Source organism: Heptranchias perlo, chromosome 7 (genome assembly GCF_035084215.1).
Source record: "Heptranchias perlo isolate sHepPer1 chromosome 7, sHepPer1.hap1, whole genome shotgun sequence".
Lineage (NCBI taxonomy): Eukaryota > Metazoa > Chordata > Chondrichthyes > Hexanchiformes > Hexanchidae > Heptranchias > Heptranchias perlo.
In genome coordinates, this window is record NC_090331.1 from 37,886,253 (window position 1) to 37,905,038 (window position 18,786).

General features: G+C 44.6%; 1 protein-coding gene across 1 annotated transcript; it reads right to left on the reverse strand.

Moving 5' to 3' along the window:
- Window positions 1-730: 730 nt before the first annotated feature.
- LOC137323996 (glucose-6-phosphatase 2-like) lies at window positions 731-17,366 on the reverse strand. The gene is made up of 5 exons (XM_067988167.1): window positions 17,149-17,366; window positions 16,881-16,990; window positions 13,489-13,600; window positions 13,192-13,307; window positions 731-1,242 (listed from the first exon to the last, which is right to left on the reverse strand). Exons 1-5 carry the CDS (start codon window positions 17,364-17,366, stop codon window positions 731-733), a joined length of 1,068 nt encoding a protein of 355 aa, XP_067844268.1.
- Window positions 17,367-18,786: the final 1,420 nt, after the last annotated feature.

An 18,786-nucleotide genomic window follows, 5' to 3' on the forward strand; every position in this document is an offset into this window, starting at 1 on the left:
ATCTGAGGATCCTGATGACAATTTGACATCCAACAGTGTACATATAAACCTTGTGATTTTGTCAAATTATTCCAAGCCAGAATTTTGAACTGTAAATAAATACTCATGTCATTTTAAGTGTCATTTCAGTATCTGATTTCCATCAGAAATGACTTTATTTGTTTGCTTATTTTACATTATTCTTTTAAATAATCTGGAAATTATCCAACTATCACATCAACAATATTTTCTAATTAACTATTAAAAATGCATCTTTGGTTGCATTTTGAGATAAAGCCTTTCATGCAGCTTCTGTGTAAAAAGGGTCATTGTGGTTCCACGATCAGGTGCAGTAAATGCTTTCCTGCAGCATGGTGGGGTAGTGGTCTAGTGTGAGTTCATCATTCTGAACCCAGCAGAGAACTGTTAAATCTCAAATGAAGAAAGTGGATTCTCATTTAAGGCAGTACTAGTTTCAAGCTTATAGTCTTCTAGGTAGGGGTAAAATATTCAGGTACCAGGAGCTGCATAAATGCTTTGTTTCACACCAACATATCTCTCTAATTTGATTAAAACTCTTCCTAATATAAAACTTCAGTAAACCAGCTAAAAGTGGCTCCTTACTACCCTACTAAATGTTATTTTAAGCATGTTTAAAGCATTTTGTTATTGGAGTACATTAACAAAAGTGTTGTATAAAAACTGTGACATGAACTCTGCAGATTTGTGGTACATATGGCTCACATTCTAACTAATTTACTTTATTTTCGATACTTCGCATTAACAGGTGAACAGAGTAAGGGATCAGTGCAACTACAGTAAGAGGTATGGTTGCATTCTTACAGAAGCAGAGCACATAAAATAACATTTCAATGTGTGTTGGAATCTTAACTAAGTCAAACAATTGTAATGTTGTTAGTGAAGTTGTTATACACATCATCTTGAAACATATCTTGTAAGCACTTTTTCCTTTACAACTTTGAATAAACATTTGGGAATTAATGGCGAGTCCTAGCCCAAACAGAGCACCTAAACTTCTCACGAGTCCAGCAAGAGGAGTGGTACCTAAGTGTATCCATTCTGGATTTGCACACCATTTCTTGGCTTTTCGAACAGACCACAAGAGGTCGATATTTATCAGTTTTAGAGCCAAATAAAAGCATAGTGCAAAGAGGAGCAAGAAAAGATTGATCTGTATGTACGTCTTCAACTTTGCTGCCTGCGTAGATGGGATATGTTCAAATGCTTCTGCAACAAGTATTCCTAGGATCCAGAAAAAAATTCATAGCATCTTAGTTTTTAGTGGAAACTGTACATTATTACTTCAAGTGCACATCATCAGATTTCTTTAAATGTGATATGGAAAAATGAATATTATTAGTTATCAAAATAATTATTGCACTCAGAATATTATACTTTATTTTTGTATACACATAACACAATGGAGCTAACATTTCTTGTTTATTGAAGATGCACATAATTTAACAAGATTAACCAAGATATCTTCATCACAGTGGGTGTTGGTTCATCTGCAGAACTGTAAAATGTTTTGTAAAGCAAAACGTTTCCAATTTCTGGCATGAACTGGTTTACAATTGAAAGTACAAATGATATGGCACAGATGATTATCCCAGACCTGGATAACTGGTGGTCTGTAGAATCTCCTTTTGGGGGTTCTGGTATGAAGCCAGAATTGTCCTGGATCAACCTATACTGGGAGGCAGTATAAACAGGGCACCAGTTTCTGTTACCCGAGACCATATTCTGGAAAGTGCATTGTACGATATTGTTGTATGAACACTTAATGCATTTGTATCAAATTCCTCTGTCCATGATTTTAACAGAGGTGTTACCCTGTTAATTTTAAATGAATTAGCATCTCCGTTAAAATAGAGAATAAACAAATGTGATTTGAATGGCCTGGAGTTCAAAATGCATTCGACACTGTGCTAGTTTTGCCGAGGTGAAATTACGCCCAAGTTTCTGCGCAAACTTATCAGCATAAGCCCGAACTTAAAATCTCCCATGAATCAGCGCAATCAAACATCATAATCGATCTTAATTGATTCGTGACTGGAACAGGACCAATGGGGCCTCAAGGTGCTAGGGTGGGTTGGAATAAAAGGTAAGGGGAAAAAAAAAATCCCCTTCAGAGTGAGGCTGGGGACCACAAGGTAAGCAGCACTTATTGCTCTGTCCTGCAAACTATTAAAACTTTACACAGTAATTGATTTAATTCGCTCTGAACAGTCTGAAAGTATTGACCGCTGGTCACTGCTGGTCTTCAATTTATTAAACTAATTGATATTTCTGCAGCAGTAGTGCAGATCTGTGGCTTCAATTTACTGCTTTGGTTACATGAGTAATGCTGGATTCATGTGACCATGGGTGCCTGTGTGCCTGAGTATCCGGGCGCAATATGATGAAACCACCCCCCCCCAACCCCGAACGAGCGATTTCAGCGGAAACTCGGCTTTCCAACCTGGGGGCGTGGCCAGCTTTGTGGGCAGGGGCTGGTTCGGGCGAACGGTCTGTTGAACGAGCTTAAAAGATAGCGGATACTTGGGCATAATGTAGTTATGGGCGCAGCTCCAACAACACTCAAGAAGCTCAACACCATCCAGGACAAAGCAGCCCGCTTGATTGGCACCCCATCCACCACCTTAAACATTCACTCCCTTCACCACCGGCGCACAGTGGCTGCAGTGTGTACCATCCACAGGATGCATTGCAGCAACTCGCCAAGGCTTCTTCGACAGCTCCTCCCAAATCCGCGACCTCTACCACCTAGAAGGACAAGAGCAGCAGGCACATGGGAACAACACCACCTGCACGTTCCCCTCCAAGTCACACACCATCCCGACTTGGAAATATATCGCCGTTCCTTCATCGTCGCTGGGTCAAAATCATGGAACTCCCTTCCTAACAGCACTGTGGGAGAACCGTCACCAGACGGACTGCAGCGGTTCAAGAAGGCGGCTCACCACCACCTTCTCAAGGACAATTAGGGATGGGCAATAAATGCCAGCCTCGCCAGCGACGCCCACATCCCATGAATGAATAAAAAAAAAACTCACTTATGCCCAGATCTGGGCAGAAATCATGCGAAAACTCCAGGCCAATGTGTTAAGTGTTTATTCGATATGATTGCACAGTGTAATTTTCAGGCTAACGTTATTTCATTTCTCACATTTGCTTTGGTTGTTTAAATTAATGATTAATAAGTCAGTAAGGAATTTTTGAAACTTATATTCAACCAATGACATTTCTTCTGCCTATTCTTGTCATTTTTTTTGACAAATTAGCTCCACTGATATGATGAGTTACCAATATTTATCCCTTATAAATGGAAAATGCTGGAAATACTCAGCACGTCAGGCAGCATCTGAGAACCAGTACATACAGGATGTCATACAAGTGACAGTTAGTTACAATTTGTTCAGGTATGCCAAGAGTTTATAACTCAAAGTAGCAAGGAGTTACAAGGTTTTTCTAAGAAGAAAAATGGCTTTCAAATGCATTGCTATCCCAATCACCCATTCATTCGAATATATGGCTCTTTTCTAAGTGTAAATTGGTGTGCAATTCAGTTCAACTAGGGCATAATACTGTTGTTTGGAAAGATGAGCACTTCAAATTTCTTCTATAATCCAGTTTCCAACTGACACTGAAGGTGCAATCTAACTGCATTATCATTAACTGAAGTGGATTCCTGCAGAGGAATTTTGTACATGGTCTGCAATTGGACGAGGGAGAAACCATTTACAATCGGTGATATCAGTATATCATTGTAGATTCCAGTGACCTGTGCATATGCACTATTGGTCAATATAGCATGACAATTCATAATTTGTGACCATAAATTGTTCAAATTTGTATGAGTGATCCAAAATGTAATAAAATTTATTCTGGATCATCTGAATATAAATGAAATATTAAAAGCAACTTTTTGTAGTTGTGGAATGGTGCTGAATTGATCGTGTGTGGTCCCCTGCCTTTGCATAATTTATGTTTGAACTATTATATTCAATTATCTTAATTCTAAAGATGTAGCAAGAATCTTAAATAACTTTCAGACTTTGCCCTTTGCAAAGGTTCCTGCCCTTTGGAATAAGTGCCAGCTGTAACTCACAATGAGATCTACACAATCAAAACAAAAAGTAGGGCTCGGGTAGAGTTAACAGACGGGAACGGTAGCATAGTGGTTATGTTACTGGACTAGTAATCCAGAGGCCCGGACTAAAATCCAGAGTCATGAAATCAAATCACGCCACGGCAGCTGGTGAATTTAAATTCAATTAATTAAATAAAAATCTGGAATTAAAATACTAGTATCAGTAATGGTGGCCATGAAACTATCGGATTGTCGTAAAAACCCCTCTGGTTCACGAATGTCCTTTAGGGAAGGAAACCTGCCGTCCTTACCCGGTCTGGCCTATATGTGACTCCAGACCCACAGCAATGTGGTTGATTCTTAATTGCCCTCTGAAATGGCCTAGCAAGCCACTCAGTTGTAAAATCTCGCTACGAAAAGTCATAATAAGAATAAAACCGGATGGACCACGAGGCACCGGACATAGCAAACCAAGCCCAGTCGACCCTGCAAGGGTCCTCCTTACTAACATCTGGGGACTTGTGCCAAAATTGGGAGAGCTGTTCCACAGACTAGTCAAGCAACAGCCTGACACAGCCATACTTACAGAATCATACCTTTCAGCCAACATCCCAGAATCTTCCATCACCATCCCTGGGTATGTCCTGTCCCACCGGCAGGACAGGCCCACCAGAGGTGGTGGTACAGTGATATACAGTCAGGAGGGAGTGGCCCTGGGAGTCCTCAACATTGACTCTGGACCCCATGAAATCTCATGGCATCAGGTCAAACATGGGCAAGGAAACCTCCTGCTGATTACCACCTACCGCCCTCCCTCAGCTGATGAATCAGTCCTCCTCCACGTTGAGCACCACTTGGAGGAAGCACTGAGGGTAGCAAGGGCACAAAACGTACTCTGGGTGGGGGACTTCAATGTCCACCACCAAGAGTGGCTCGGTAGCACCACTACTGACCGAGCTGGGCTGAGTCCTGAAGGACATAGCTGCCAGACTGGGACCTGCAGCAGGTGGTGAGCGAACCAACACGAGGGAAAAACTTACTTGACCTCGTCCTCACCAATCTACCTGTCGCAAATGCATCTGTCCATGACATTATTGGTAGGAGTGACCACCGCACAGTCCTCGTGGAGACGAAGTCCCGTCTTCGCACTAAGGACACCATCCAACGTGTTGTGTGGCACTACCACCGTGCTAAATGGGATAGATTCAGAACAGATCTAGCAGCTCAAAACTAGGCATTCATGCGGCATTGTGGGCCATCAGCAGCAGAAGAATTGTATTCCAGCACAATCTGTAACCTCATGGCCCGGCATATTCCTCACTCTACCATTACCAACAAGCCAGGAGATCAACCCTGGTTCAATGAGGAGTGTAGAAGAGCATGCCAGGAGCAGCACCAGGCATACCTAAAAATGAGGTGCCAACCTGGTGAAGCTACAACTCGGGACTACATGCATGCTAAACAGCGGAAGCAACATGCTTTGGACAGAGCTAAGCGATTCCACAACCAACGGATCAAATCAAAGCTCTGCAGTCCTGCCACATCCAGTCGTGAATGGTGGTGGACAATTAAACAACTAACGGGAGGAGGAGGCTCTGCAAACATCCCCATCCTCAATGATGGCGGAGTCCAGCACGTGAGTGCAAAAGACAAGGCTGAAGCATTTGCAACCATCTTCAGCCAGAAGTGCCGAGTGGATGATCCATCTCGGCCTCCTCCCAATATCCTCACCATCACAGAAGCCAGTCTTCAGCCAATTCGATTCACTCCACATGATATCAAGAAACAGCTGAGTGCACTGGATACAGCAAAGGCTATGGGCCCCGACAACATCCCAGCTGTAGTGCTGAAGCCTTGTGCTCCAGAACTATGCTGCCCCTCTAGCCAAACTGTTCCAGTACAGCTACAACACTGGTATCTACCCAACAATGTGGAAAATTGCCCAGGTATGTCCTGTCCACAAAAAGCAGGACAAATTCAATCCGGCCAATTACCGCCCCATCAGTCTACTCTCAATCATCAGCAAAGTGATGGGAGGTGTCGTCGACAGTGCTATCAAGCGGCACTTACTCATCAATAACCTGCTCACCGATGCTCAGTTTGGGTTCCGCCAGGACCACTTGGCTCCAGACCTCATTACAGCCTTGGTCCAAACATGGACAAAAGAGCTGAATTCCAGAGGTGAGATGAGAGTGACTGCCCTTGACATCAAGGCAGCATTTGACCGAGTGTGGCACCAAGGAGCCCTAGTAAAATTGAAGTCAATGGGAATCAGGGGGAAAACTCTCCAGTGGCTGGAGTCATACCTAGCACAAAGGAAGATGGCAGTGGTTGTTGGAGGCCAATCATCTCAGCCCCAGGACATTGCTGCAGGAGTTCCTCAAGGCAGTGTCCTAGGCCCAACCATCTTCAGCTGCTTCATCAATGACCTTCCCTCCATCATAAGGTCAGAAATGGGGATGTTCGCTGATGATTGCACAGTGTTCAGTTCCATTCGCAACCCCTCAAATAATGAAGCAGTCCGAGCCCACATACAGCAAGACCTGGACAACATCCAGGCTTGGGCTGATAAGTGACAAGTAACATTCGCGCCAGATAAGTGCCAGGCAATGACCATCTCCAACAAGAGAGAGTCTAACCACCACCCCTTGACATTCAACGGCATTACCATCACTGAATCCCCCACCATCAACATCCTGGGGGTCACCATTGACCAAAACTTAACTGGACCAGCCATATAAATACTGTGGCTACGAGAGCAGGTCAGAGGCTGGGTATTCTGCGGCGAGTGACTCACCTACTGACTCCCTAAAGCCTTTCCACCATCTACAAGGATCAAGTCAGGAGTGTGATGGAATACTCTCCAATTGCTTGGATGAGTGCAGCTCCAACAACACTCAAGAAGTTTGACACCATCCAGGACAAAGCAGCCCGCTTGATTGGCATCCCATCCACCACCCTAAACATTCACTCCCTTCACCACCGGCGCACTGTGGCTGCAGTGTGTACCATCCACAGGATGCACTGCAGCAACTCGCCAAGGCTTCTTCGACAGCACCTCCCAAACCCGCGACCTCCACCATCTAGAAGGACAAGAACAGCAGGCACATGGGAACAACACCACCTGCACGTTCCCCTCCAAGTCACACACCATCCTGACTTGGAAATATATCGCCGTTCCTTCATCGTCGCTGGGTCAAAATCATGAAACTCCCGTCCTAACAGCACTGTGGGAGAACCGTCACCACACGGACTGCAGCGGTTCAAGAAGGCGGCTCACCACCACCTTCTCAAGGGCAATTCGGGATGGGCAATAAATGCTGGCCTCGCCAGCAACGCCCACATCCCATGAACAAATTTTTAAAAAGCACCACAACATTGGCAAAACCTCTGTTTTTCAGTGATTTCTTTAAGATCCCTAATGATATATAATAATATTACCCTTTGGTTCTCCATCATTGTTTTTTGTATCCATAACGGATATGACTTTTAACAGCCATCAGCTGCTGCTGAATGAATGTAAGCCATCACTGGGCTTGATTTGCATTAAGCTTTTCATTGCTTTAAGGAGGTGACCATGATGTGGAGATGCCGGTGATGGACTGGGGTTGACAATTGTAAACAATTTTACAACGCCAAGTTATAGTCCAACAATTTTATTTGAAATTCACAAGCTTTCGGAGGCTTCCTCCTTCCTCAGGTGAATGTGGAAATGAAATCCTCGAACCCTTCGCATTTGTAAATCACAGAACAATACCTGGTGATTACAGATAGTCTTTCCAACTGCCCGTTGCCAAGGCAATCACAGTGTGCAGACAGAGAGGTGTTACCTACAAGGCCACCGAATATACAAACAACCAAAAAAAAACAGAGAGAGGCAGAAACATAGAAACATCCAGAAGGAAGAGAAAGACAGCAAATGACCCATTATATTAAAAACAGATAACATTTGTTCGCTGGTGGGGTTACGTGTAGCGTGACATGAACCCAAGATCCCGGTTGAGGCCGTCCTCATGGGTGCGGAACTTGGCTATCAATTTCTGCTCGACAATTTTGCGTTGTCGTGTGCCTCGAAGGCCGCCTTGGAGTATGCTTACCCGAAGATCGGTGGCTGAATGTCCTTGACTGCTGAAGTCTTCCCCGACTGGGAGGGAACCCTCTTGTCTGGCGATTGTTGCGCGGTGTCCATTCATCCGTTGTCGCAGCGTCTGCATGGTCTCGCCAATTTACCATGCTCTGGGGCATCCTTTCCTGCAACGTATGAGGTAGACAACATTGGCCGAGTCACAGGAGTATGAACCATGCACCTGGTGGGTGGTGTCCTCTCGTGTGATGGTGGTATCTGTGTCGATGATCTGGCATGTCTTGCAGAGGTTACGATGGCAGGGTTTTGTGGTGTCGTGGACGCTGTTCTCCTGAAAGCTGGGTAATTTGCTGCAAACGATGGTCTGTTTGAGGTTGGGTGGCTGTTTAAAGGAGAGTAGTGGAGGTGTGGGGATGGCCATAGCGAGGTGTAGTTTGGCGGAGAACATGGCGTAGTTTCTCCGCTCCGGGGAAGTACTGGACGACGAAGAGTACTCTGTTGGTTGCGTCCCGTGTTAGTCTTCTGAGGAGGTCTATGCGATTTTTTGCTGTGGCCCGTCGGAACTGTCGATCGATGAGTCGAGCGTCATATCCCGTTCTTACTAGGGCGTCTTTCAGCGTCTGTAGGTGTCCATCGCATTGCTCCTCATCTGAGCAGACCCGATGTATTCGCAGGGCCTGTCCATAGGGGATGGCCTCTTTGATGTGGTTAGGGTGGAAGCTGGAAAAGTGGAGCATCGTGAGGTTGTCCGTGGGCTTGCGGTAGAGTGAGGTGCTGAGGTGCCCGTCTTTGATGGAGATTCGTGTGTCCAAGAAAGAAACTGATTCTGAGGAGTAGTCCATGGTGAGCTTGATGGTGGGATGGAACTTGTTGATGTTATCGTGTAGTCTCTTTAGTGATTCCTCGCCGTGGGTCCATAGAAAGAAAATGTCGTCGATGTATCTGGTGTATAGTGTTGGTTGGAGGTCCTGTGCAGTGAAGAAGTCCTGCTCGAACTTGTGCATGAAAATGTTGGCGTATTGGGGTGCGAATTTGGTCCCCATGGCTGTTCCGTGTGTTTGGGTAAAGAACTGGTTATCGAAGGTGAAGACATTGTGATCCAGGATGAAGCGGATGAGTTGTAGGATGGCGTCTGGAGATTGGCTGTTGTTGGTGTTGAGTATTGATGCTGTCGCAGCGATGCCGTCATCGTGGGGGATACTGGTGTAGAGTGCCAAGACGTCCATCGTGGTGAGAAGTGTTCCTGGTTCAACTGGTCCGTTGGTGCTGAGTTTTTGTAGGAAGTCTGTAGTGTCGCGACAGAAGCAGGGGGTTCCCTGTACGATGGGTTTCAGGATGCCCTCGATGTATCCAGAGAGGTTCTCACACAGGGTTCCGTTGCCTGATACGATGGGACGTCCGGGTGTGTTGGCTTTGTGTATCTTTGGGAGGCAGTAGAAGCCTCCCACGCGGGGAGTACGTGCGATGAGAGCGCGTAGGATGCTTTGAAGATCTGGATCGAAGGTCTTGATCAGTTTGTTGAGCTGGTGGGTGTGTTCTTTGGTCAGATCTGCGGGTAACCGTCTGTAGTGTTCCTGGTTGTCCAGTTGTCGGTATGCTTCTTTGCAATAGTCCGTTCTGTTCTGTATGACGATGGCTCCTCCTTTGTCCGCTGGTTTGATGACGATGTTGCGGTTGGTCTTGAGAGCGTTGATGGCGTTGCGTTGTGCTCGGGTGACATTCTGGACTGTCTTGTGAGTGCGGCTGATGAATCTGGCATTGACGCATTTCCTGACTGCTTGAGCATACATGTCAAGCTGAGGGCAGCGACCCTCCGGAGGAGTCCAGTGTGACTCTTTCCTCTTCGGTTGCTGTACCGCGGATCCCTCTGTCCGCTGTTCCACAAACTGCCGGCTCACAGTGGAAAGGATATCCAAGAAGATCGCGCATATAGACACAGACATCAAGTTTTTACAGAGCTGCAAGAAAGCAGACAAGATCCCGAAAGAACTACAGATCACGAACCCACTCAAGTCCACATACAACTCGGATTATGCTGAGAGACTCTGCCGTCGTACCTCTCGCACACTCCGCAACCATCTCGTACACCAACTCTACAGCAGACGCCACAACCTCGAAACTAAGATAGCGTCCATACTCTCAACCTGTACTCAGGACACAGCAGACCAGCTACGAGATACCGCCAAACAGACGAGGCAACGGAACTACGCTGCCTAAATGAAAACCAAGAGCAGGAAGCTTGAGAAACTCGGCATCACCACCAGCATCAACCAAGCTTCCCCTGGTACCACGGTTGCAACCACAGGGAAGTCTATCGTCAATTTGTCCGACCACACCCTTCAACCAGACGAAATCGAAGTTCTCAGCCGAGGGCTCAATTTCTGCCCCACCACCAAAATGGACCCCATTAGTCTCGCGGCGGACACAGAGGAATTCATCAGGAGAATGAGGCTCCGGGAATTCTTCCACAAACCCCAAGATTTCAGCAGCGAACCCAATGAGACAATCAACGATCCGGAACAGCAGACAGAGGGATCCGTGGTACAGCAACCGAAGAGGAAAGAGTCACACTGGACTCCTCCGGAGGGTCGCTGCCCTCAGCTTGACATGTATGCTCAAGCAGTCAGGAAATGCGTCAATGCCAGATTCATCAGCCGCACTCACAAGACAGTCCAGAATGTCACCCGAGCACAACGCAACGCCATCGACGCTCTCAAGACCAACCGCAACATCGTCATCAAACCAGCGGACAAAGGAGGAGCCATCGTCATACAGAACAGAACGGACTATTGCAAAGAAGCATACCGACAACTGGACAACCAGGAACACGACAGACGGTTACCCGCAGATCTGACCAAAGAACAAACCCACCAGCTCAACAAACTGATCAAGACCTTCGATCCAGATCTTCAAAGCATCCTACGTACTCCCCGCGTGGGAGGCTTCTACTGCCTCCCAAAGATACACAAAGCCAACACACCCGGATGTCCCATCGTATCAGGCAACGGAGCCCTGTGTGAGAACCTCTCTGGATACATCGAGGGCATCCTGAAACCCATCGTACAGGGAACCCCCTGCTTCTGTCGCGACACTACAGACTTCCTACAAAAACTCAGCACCAACGGACCAGTTGAACCAGGAACACTTCTCACCACGATGGACGTCTCGGCACTCTACACCAGTATCCCCCACGATGACGGCATCGCTGCGACAGCATCAATACTCAACACCAACAACAGTCAATCTCCAGACGCCATCCTACAACTCATCCGCTTCATCCTGGATCACAATGTCTTCACCTTCGATAACCAGTTCTTTACCCAAACACACGGAACAGCCATGGGGACCAAATTCGCACCCCAATACGCCAACATTTTCATGCACAAGTTCGAGCAGGACTTCTTCACTGCACAGGACCTCCAACCAACACTATACACCAGATACATCGACGACATTTTCTTTCTATGGACCCACGGCGAGGAATCACTAAAGAGACTACACGATAACATCAACAAGTTCCATCCCACCATCAAGCTCACCATGGACTACTCCTCAGAATCAGTTTCTTTCTTGGACACACGAATCTCCATCAAAGACGGGCACCTCAGCACCTCACTCTACCGCAAGCCCACGGACAACCTCACGATGCTCCACTTTTCCAGCTTCCACCCTAACCACGTCAAAGAGGCCATCCCCTATGGACAGGCCCTGCGAATACACAGGGTCTGCTCAGACGAGAAGGAACGCGATTGACACATACAGACGCTGAAAGACGCCCTAGTAAGAATGGGATATGACGCTCGACTCATCGATCGACAGTTCCGACGGGCCACGGCGAAAAATCGCATAGACCTCCTCAGAAGACTAACACGGGACGCAACCAACAGAGTACCCTTCGTCGTCCAGTACTTCCCCGGAGCGGAGAAACTACGCCATGTTCTTCAACATGTCATCAATGACGAAGAGCACCTCACTATGGCCATCCCCACACCTCCACTTCTCGCTTTTAAACAGCCACCCAACCTCAAACAGACCATCGTTTGCAGCAAATTACCCAGCTTTCAGAAGAACAGCGTCCACGACACCACACAACCCTGCCACGGTAACCTCTGCAAGACATGCCAGATCATCGACACAGATACCACCATCACACGAGAGGACACCACCCACCAGGTGCATGGTTCATACTCCTGTGACTCGGCCAACGTTGTCTACCTCATACGTTGCAGGAAAGGATGCCCCAGAGCATGGTAAATTGGCGAGACCATGCAGAGGCTGCGACAACGGATGAATGGACACCGCGCAACAATCGCCAGACAGGAGGGTTCCCTCCCAGTCGGGGAAGACTTCAGCAGTCAAGGACATTCAGCCACCGATCTTCGGGTAAGCATACTCCAAGGCGGCCTTCGAGACACACGACAACGCAAAATCGTCGAGCAGAAATTGATAGCCAAGTTCCGCACCCATGAGGACGGCCTCAACCGGGATCTTGGGTTTATGTCACGCTACATGTAACCCCACCAGCGAACAAATGTTATCTGTTTTTAATATAACGGGTCATTTGCTGTCTTTCTCTTCCTTCTGGATGTTTCTATGTTTCTGCCTCTCTCTGGTTTTTTTTGGTTGTTTGTATATTCGGTGGCCTTGTAGGTAACACCTCTCTGTCTGCACACTGTGATTGCCTTGGCAACGGGCAGTTGGAAAGACTATCTGTAATCACCAGGTATTGTTCTGTGATTTATAAATGCGAAGGGTTCGAGGATTTCATTTCCACATTCACCTGAGGAAGGAGGAAGCCTCCGAAAGCTTGTGAATTTCAAATAAAATTGTTGGACTAACTTGGTGTTGTAAAATTGTTTACAATTCCGGAGGTGACAGTCGCATCTGGCTCACAATCTTTTGCCTTTACTAACGGGATGTAAAATCAGGTTAAATATGTTTAAAGATTTGAAGTAACATTCATAAGCTATTGTCCATTACATCCATGTACACTGCAAACAATGAAAAACGTTACCTCCTATAACTCCTAGTACAACTTGATGTGGGAAATGTGTAGCTACAAAGATTCTGGAGGCACAGACACTGATCTGAATGACCCAGAAAGCTATCCAAAGAACTGACCAGACCAGCCTGAGAAAGAAGAAAATAAATCTTTAAAAATACTTTTTTGACAAGAAATTGATTTTACAAAATGTTGTAAGAATATAGCATTATTGACAGAATTCTAATATTAGAAATTTTAGACTGATAGGAAATAGCAGACCAGTCAGTTACATTCTGAGGGCATATGCTCATCAGGAGTATGTCCTACCAATAAGCTGTACACTGTTTTCCTTCTTTTTGTAGTCTTGTGTTGCCAAGTACTGCTGTTATCATAACATACCAAACACTTGCAGAGCCCATCGCATGTCCTGATGGACTGCCTAAAAAAGAAAACATAAGTTACTTAAAATACAGCAACTTTTGTCTGGAAATTCCTTGGACAAAATTAAATTAGAATAAAATAGGGAAGAGTGTCATTCATTTAGACATTGGATAAACCCAGCAACTATAGGCCAGTCAGTTTAACCTCGGTGGTGGGGAAACTTATAGAAACGATAATCAGGGACAGAATTAACAGTCACTTGGACGACCGTGGATTGATTAGGGAAAGCCATAATGGATTTGTAAAAGGCAAATCATGTTTAACCAACTTGATAGGAGTTTTTTGACAATTTAACAGAGAGGGTAGATGAGGGCAATGCAGTTGATGTGGTGTATATGGATTTTCAAAAAGCGTTTGATAAAGTGCCACATGGTAGGCTTGCTATTAAGATTGCAGCCCATGCAATAAAGGGGGCAATAGCAATATGCATACAGAATTGGCTAAATGACGGGAAACAGAGAGTGGTGATGAACGGTTGTTTTTTGGTCTGGAGGGAGGTGTACAGTGGTGTTCCCCAGGGGTCAGTGCTGGGACCACTGCTTTTCTTGATATATATTAATGACTTGGACTTGGGAGTACAGGGCACAATTTCAAAATTTGCAGATGACACAAAACTTGGAATGGTAGTGAACAGCGAGGAGGATAGTGATAGACTTCAAGAGGATATAGACATGCTGGTTGTATGGGCGGACACGTGGCTGATGAAGTTTAAAGTGGAAAAATGCGGGGTGATGCATTTTGGTAGGAAAAATGAGGAGAGGCAATCTAAACTAGAGGGCACAATTCTAAAAGGGGTGGAGGAACAAAGAAATCTGGGGGAATATGTGAACAAATCATTGAAGGTGGCAGGGCAGGTTGAGAAAGCGGTTAAAAACGGGGTCCTGGGCTTTATAAATAGAGGCTTAGAGTACAAAAGCAAGGAAGTAATGATGAACCTTCATAAAACACTGGTTCGACAACAACTTAAGTATTGTGTCCAGTTCTGGGCACCGCACTTTACGAAGGATGTGAAGACCTTAGAGAGGGTGCAGAGGAGATTTACTAGAATGATTCCAGGGATGAAGGACTTCAACCACGTGGATAGACTGGAGAAGCTGGGATTGTTCTCCTTAGAACAGAGAAGTTTGAGAGGAGATTTGATAGAGGTATTCAAAATCATGAAGGGTCTAGACAGAGTAGATAGAGAAAAAATGTTCCCATTGGCGGAAGGGTCAAGAACCTGAGGGCACAGATTTAAGGTGATTGGCAAAAGAACCAAAGGTGACATGAGGAAAAACTTTTTTACACAGCGAGTGGTTGGGATCTGGAATGCACTGCCCGAGGGAGTGGTGGAGGCAGATTCAATCATGGCCTTCAAAAGGGAACTGGATAAGTACTTGAAACGAAAAAATGTGCAGGGCTACGGGGATAGGGCGGGGGAGTGGGATTAGCTGGATTGCTCATGCATGGAGCCGGCGTGGACTCGATGGGCTGAATGGCCTCCTTCCGTGCTGTAACCTTTTTATGATTCTATGATTTTATGGATGCAAATTTATAGGCTTCAATATAAGCTGAATCCCAACTTCAAATACTGAGGCTGCTGTGCATGCAAGGAGATCACCAGGGATGTCATACCACCTCAAGACCACTAAGTGCAGCAATCTACCAAGGATCACAAAGGCATATCTGCCCCCTTGAGCTAGACTAACAGATATCAGACCTGTACACCATCCCATTTGGGCTGCCTGAGGAAACAGGCACAAAAACTACTAAAGTGGTGGATGCAAACAGCAATGAAAAATGACTACAAAAACTATTACTAATGAATAAATAAGAAAACAATAATGAATACAAAGTCTTAGTCACTCCCACAATTTGAGGCACAAATACTTAAAGTATAGCAGAAATTAGCATGTGCACAAGCAGAAAGAGAATTTGTCACCGTGCATCCACGTTGCCATATTTTAAGGGAGTGCAGCATTCAAAACAAAAGGATACAACATGTTTTGAATTGGGCTAAATGTAGATATTTGTGGCTCTCTAAAGTTTGGCCGTTTACATAATTTCAAATGGAGCACTGGTCTAGCTACTTATGCTAACAGCTGACACTAGTGTTATGTGACTTACTACAACTGAAAAGAAGAACTTGCATTTACATTGTGGCTTCATAATCTCAGGATGTCCCAAAGCGCTTTATAGTCAATAGAGTACTTTTTATAAGTGCAGTCACTGTTGTAATGTAGAGAAATGCAGCAGCCAATTTGCACACAGTGAGGCCCCACAAACAAGTACTAAGATAAATGACTGGGTGATCTGTTTTAGTGATGATGATTGAGGGATAAATGTTCCCAGAACATCGGGAGAACTGCCTTGCTCTTCTTCGAAGAATTCCATGGTGTCTTTTACGTCCAACTGAGAGGGCAGACAGGGCCTTGGTTTAATGTCTCATCCAAAAGATGCTCCCTCCAACATTGCAGCCTAGATGACATGTTCAAGTCTCTGGACTGGGGCTTGAACCCATGACCTTCTGATTCAGAGATGAGAATGCTACCACTGAGCCACAGCTGACACCTGCTAGACTTCAAGAGGGTTAATTTTCCCCGTACTATTTTTAATGCACTACCAACATATTTGCATTAACTACAGTGGAAAGAAAATATAAATATAAATATAAAAAGGATACAAAATGAGATAGAAACAAAGATTCCACTGTCTGTCAGCCTTTTTGCTGAACAGCCACAAAAAGGTTTCCAAAGTCATAGTAGTGTATGCTGTATAATGTGTATGCTGCACATTATGTTATCAGGAGAGCGGTCATATATTTATTCCTGTTGCTCTTAAAATGGTTGTTGTGTAAAAAATTTAAATCAGTCTCAATGTTAAAAACATTCTTCTCAAAAGCATGCTTTATTATATGTGCTTTACATTCTCAGTCTATTTAACAAAATATTCTGGCACACAATGAAATCCTTCAATCTCATCCATGCAAATTGATCACTTTCACTGAAGGGAAACATGGCAAAGGAACAATTTCTTCTACCGAAATTCAACCTTCATTTTTCCCCATTGACAGGACCTTTCTGTCCTCTGTCAATTCTTACAATCTCTGCAAAGTTACATTTCAATTGAAAAGCAAGTATATTGGACAACTAACTTATTCCATGCGTAAGTATTTACTGGCTATTTACACTAAAATGATTTAGTCCCAAATTGCAACCAATGCTTATAATGAAGGAATAAATAAAAAGTACCTTTGAAATATTTGAAAACAAGCCAGGACTTTCATTTACAAATCTTACCTGGTCCTGTTTCACAAGTTATTGGAAACTGCTCAAGTTGTGGTACTGACAGGTTTGAGTAATACTGTGTTTCTTGGACCCACCAATATGGTCGATGACCAAATAAAATCCTGCCAAGAGGTTGAGAAAAATTATTAAAATTCATATAAACCAAGTGAAACTATAATTGCTCAAAGCTTGTTGAATTACTCTGTGCTATTCAGTCGCAGGTTTCAAATGATTCAAATCTTACTTAACAGAATAACATCAAACAGTTCACAGATCTTACCATTTAAATATCAAGTTAAACCAGTCTCCAATTACTGCAACCCATATCATCTTAGTGCCGACATTTTGACTTAGCTGGAACCAGAGTGGGAAATAAACTGAAAAGACGTACTGAGGGTCTCCTACAGCCGACATAAAGTTTAAAAAGTTCTGGTAGCCCCAGTAGTTTGCTTGTAAATGCTGAATAACATAGACTTCCTGACTGTAAAGGAGATCCATAATTAATATGCACATTGTATCACTGCACTTCCCAGTGGACCACGTTTCTCAGTTTCCCTCCGAACCAAATCACGTAAATATAAGCAATCTGCCTTATCAATTGAAGCTGCTTTTATATTTAAACTGATTTCTGACATCTTGGCATATATGAGTGATGGGATTAAGTGCTGTTCGTGTGTGCAGATGTGTGGACCTAACACATAAGAGGGAAAACCTCTACAGTTCAAGTAGGATGTTATTCCCTGACACATGCTGACTTGCAATATTTGATGGGTAAAAATTCTAAAGTATAGTCTCTGTTATTTACCCTGAAATTATCCTTGCTTGAATTCTCCATGAAGCTTGGAGTGCTTGAAAATTAGTCATATACAGGACTTATTAAATGTTAATGGCTCCACACATTTTGAAGCATTGATAGCAATTTAGTTTCACCTTTTGTTCACGTTAATATTGAAATTGTTCTACATAAAGCTTTAAGCCAGATGCCACTATATGTATGTCAAGAAACTGAAGGTCAGACTCCCAGACAGATTGCATGCAAAATAAAATTAATTGATATGGAGAGCATAAGATATTTTCTGCCATCTGTTCAATTAAATGCAACCTCGGTAACAAAAAAAAGGTGAGGAGAATTTCCATTAGATGAACTCATGTTAAATGCAATAAGTATGTATCATTAAATTGTAACTCTGGGTCACAGACTATAAGGAAAATCCCTTAATAGCTAACAGTTTATGCTGGTCTGCCGCATGGTTGCCAGTTTCTGTTTTGGGGAAATGCAGAAGATTTTTTAATGAAATTAGCTGATCTCCCATGAGATTGTCTACAGTTTTAGGATAGGAGAATTACACTAAAAAATGGGCCCAAAATTTCACAAGCTGCAAACTTAGCAGTTGCGCCAAGATCACACCCGCCAGAGCCAACACTGAGCTCTGCTTGAATTTGCGGGGTCAGTGGGAGGGCACCTCACTTGCAAGTGCCACTTTGGTGCATTATTGGCACCTGCCTGTCCCATGCATCTAGAAACCTGGATGCCCACCTGCACCAGGCACCTCACTTTCCGATCCTGCCACCGCTCCAATTGGTCCCCGAGCAAGGGACCGATCCAGCAATTTATTTTATAAAAAACATTTTCCTCTTCAGGAGTCCAGGCTGCGTGCCATGCCTGGACCCCACAGGTGGGGCCTACATGATATCTTGTGAAGACTTTTATGCCTCATCTCTCTCGGTGCAACTGTGGATAGCGTTGATAATGTTTTGGGTGGATGTGGCACTTAGCTAAAATTCTGCAAGGGTTTTAATGGTCTCCTGCCGTAACTCTGGTATGGAACTGGAAGAATCCAGCAGCATAGCTAACAATGGAAACTTAGGTGGGCCCCAACTTATGATAGACAGGCAAAGGCGAAAGGTCTGATGTCAC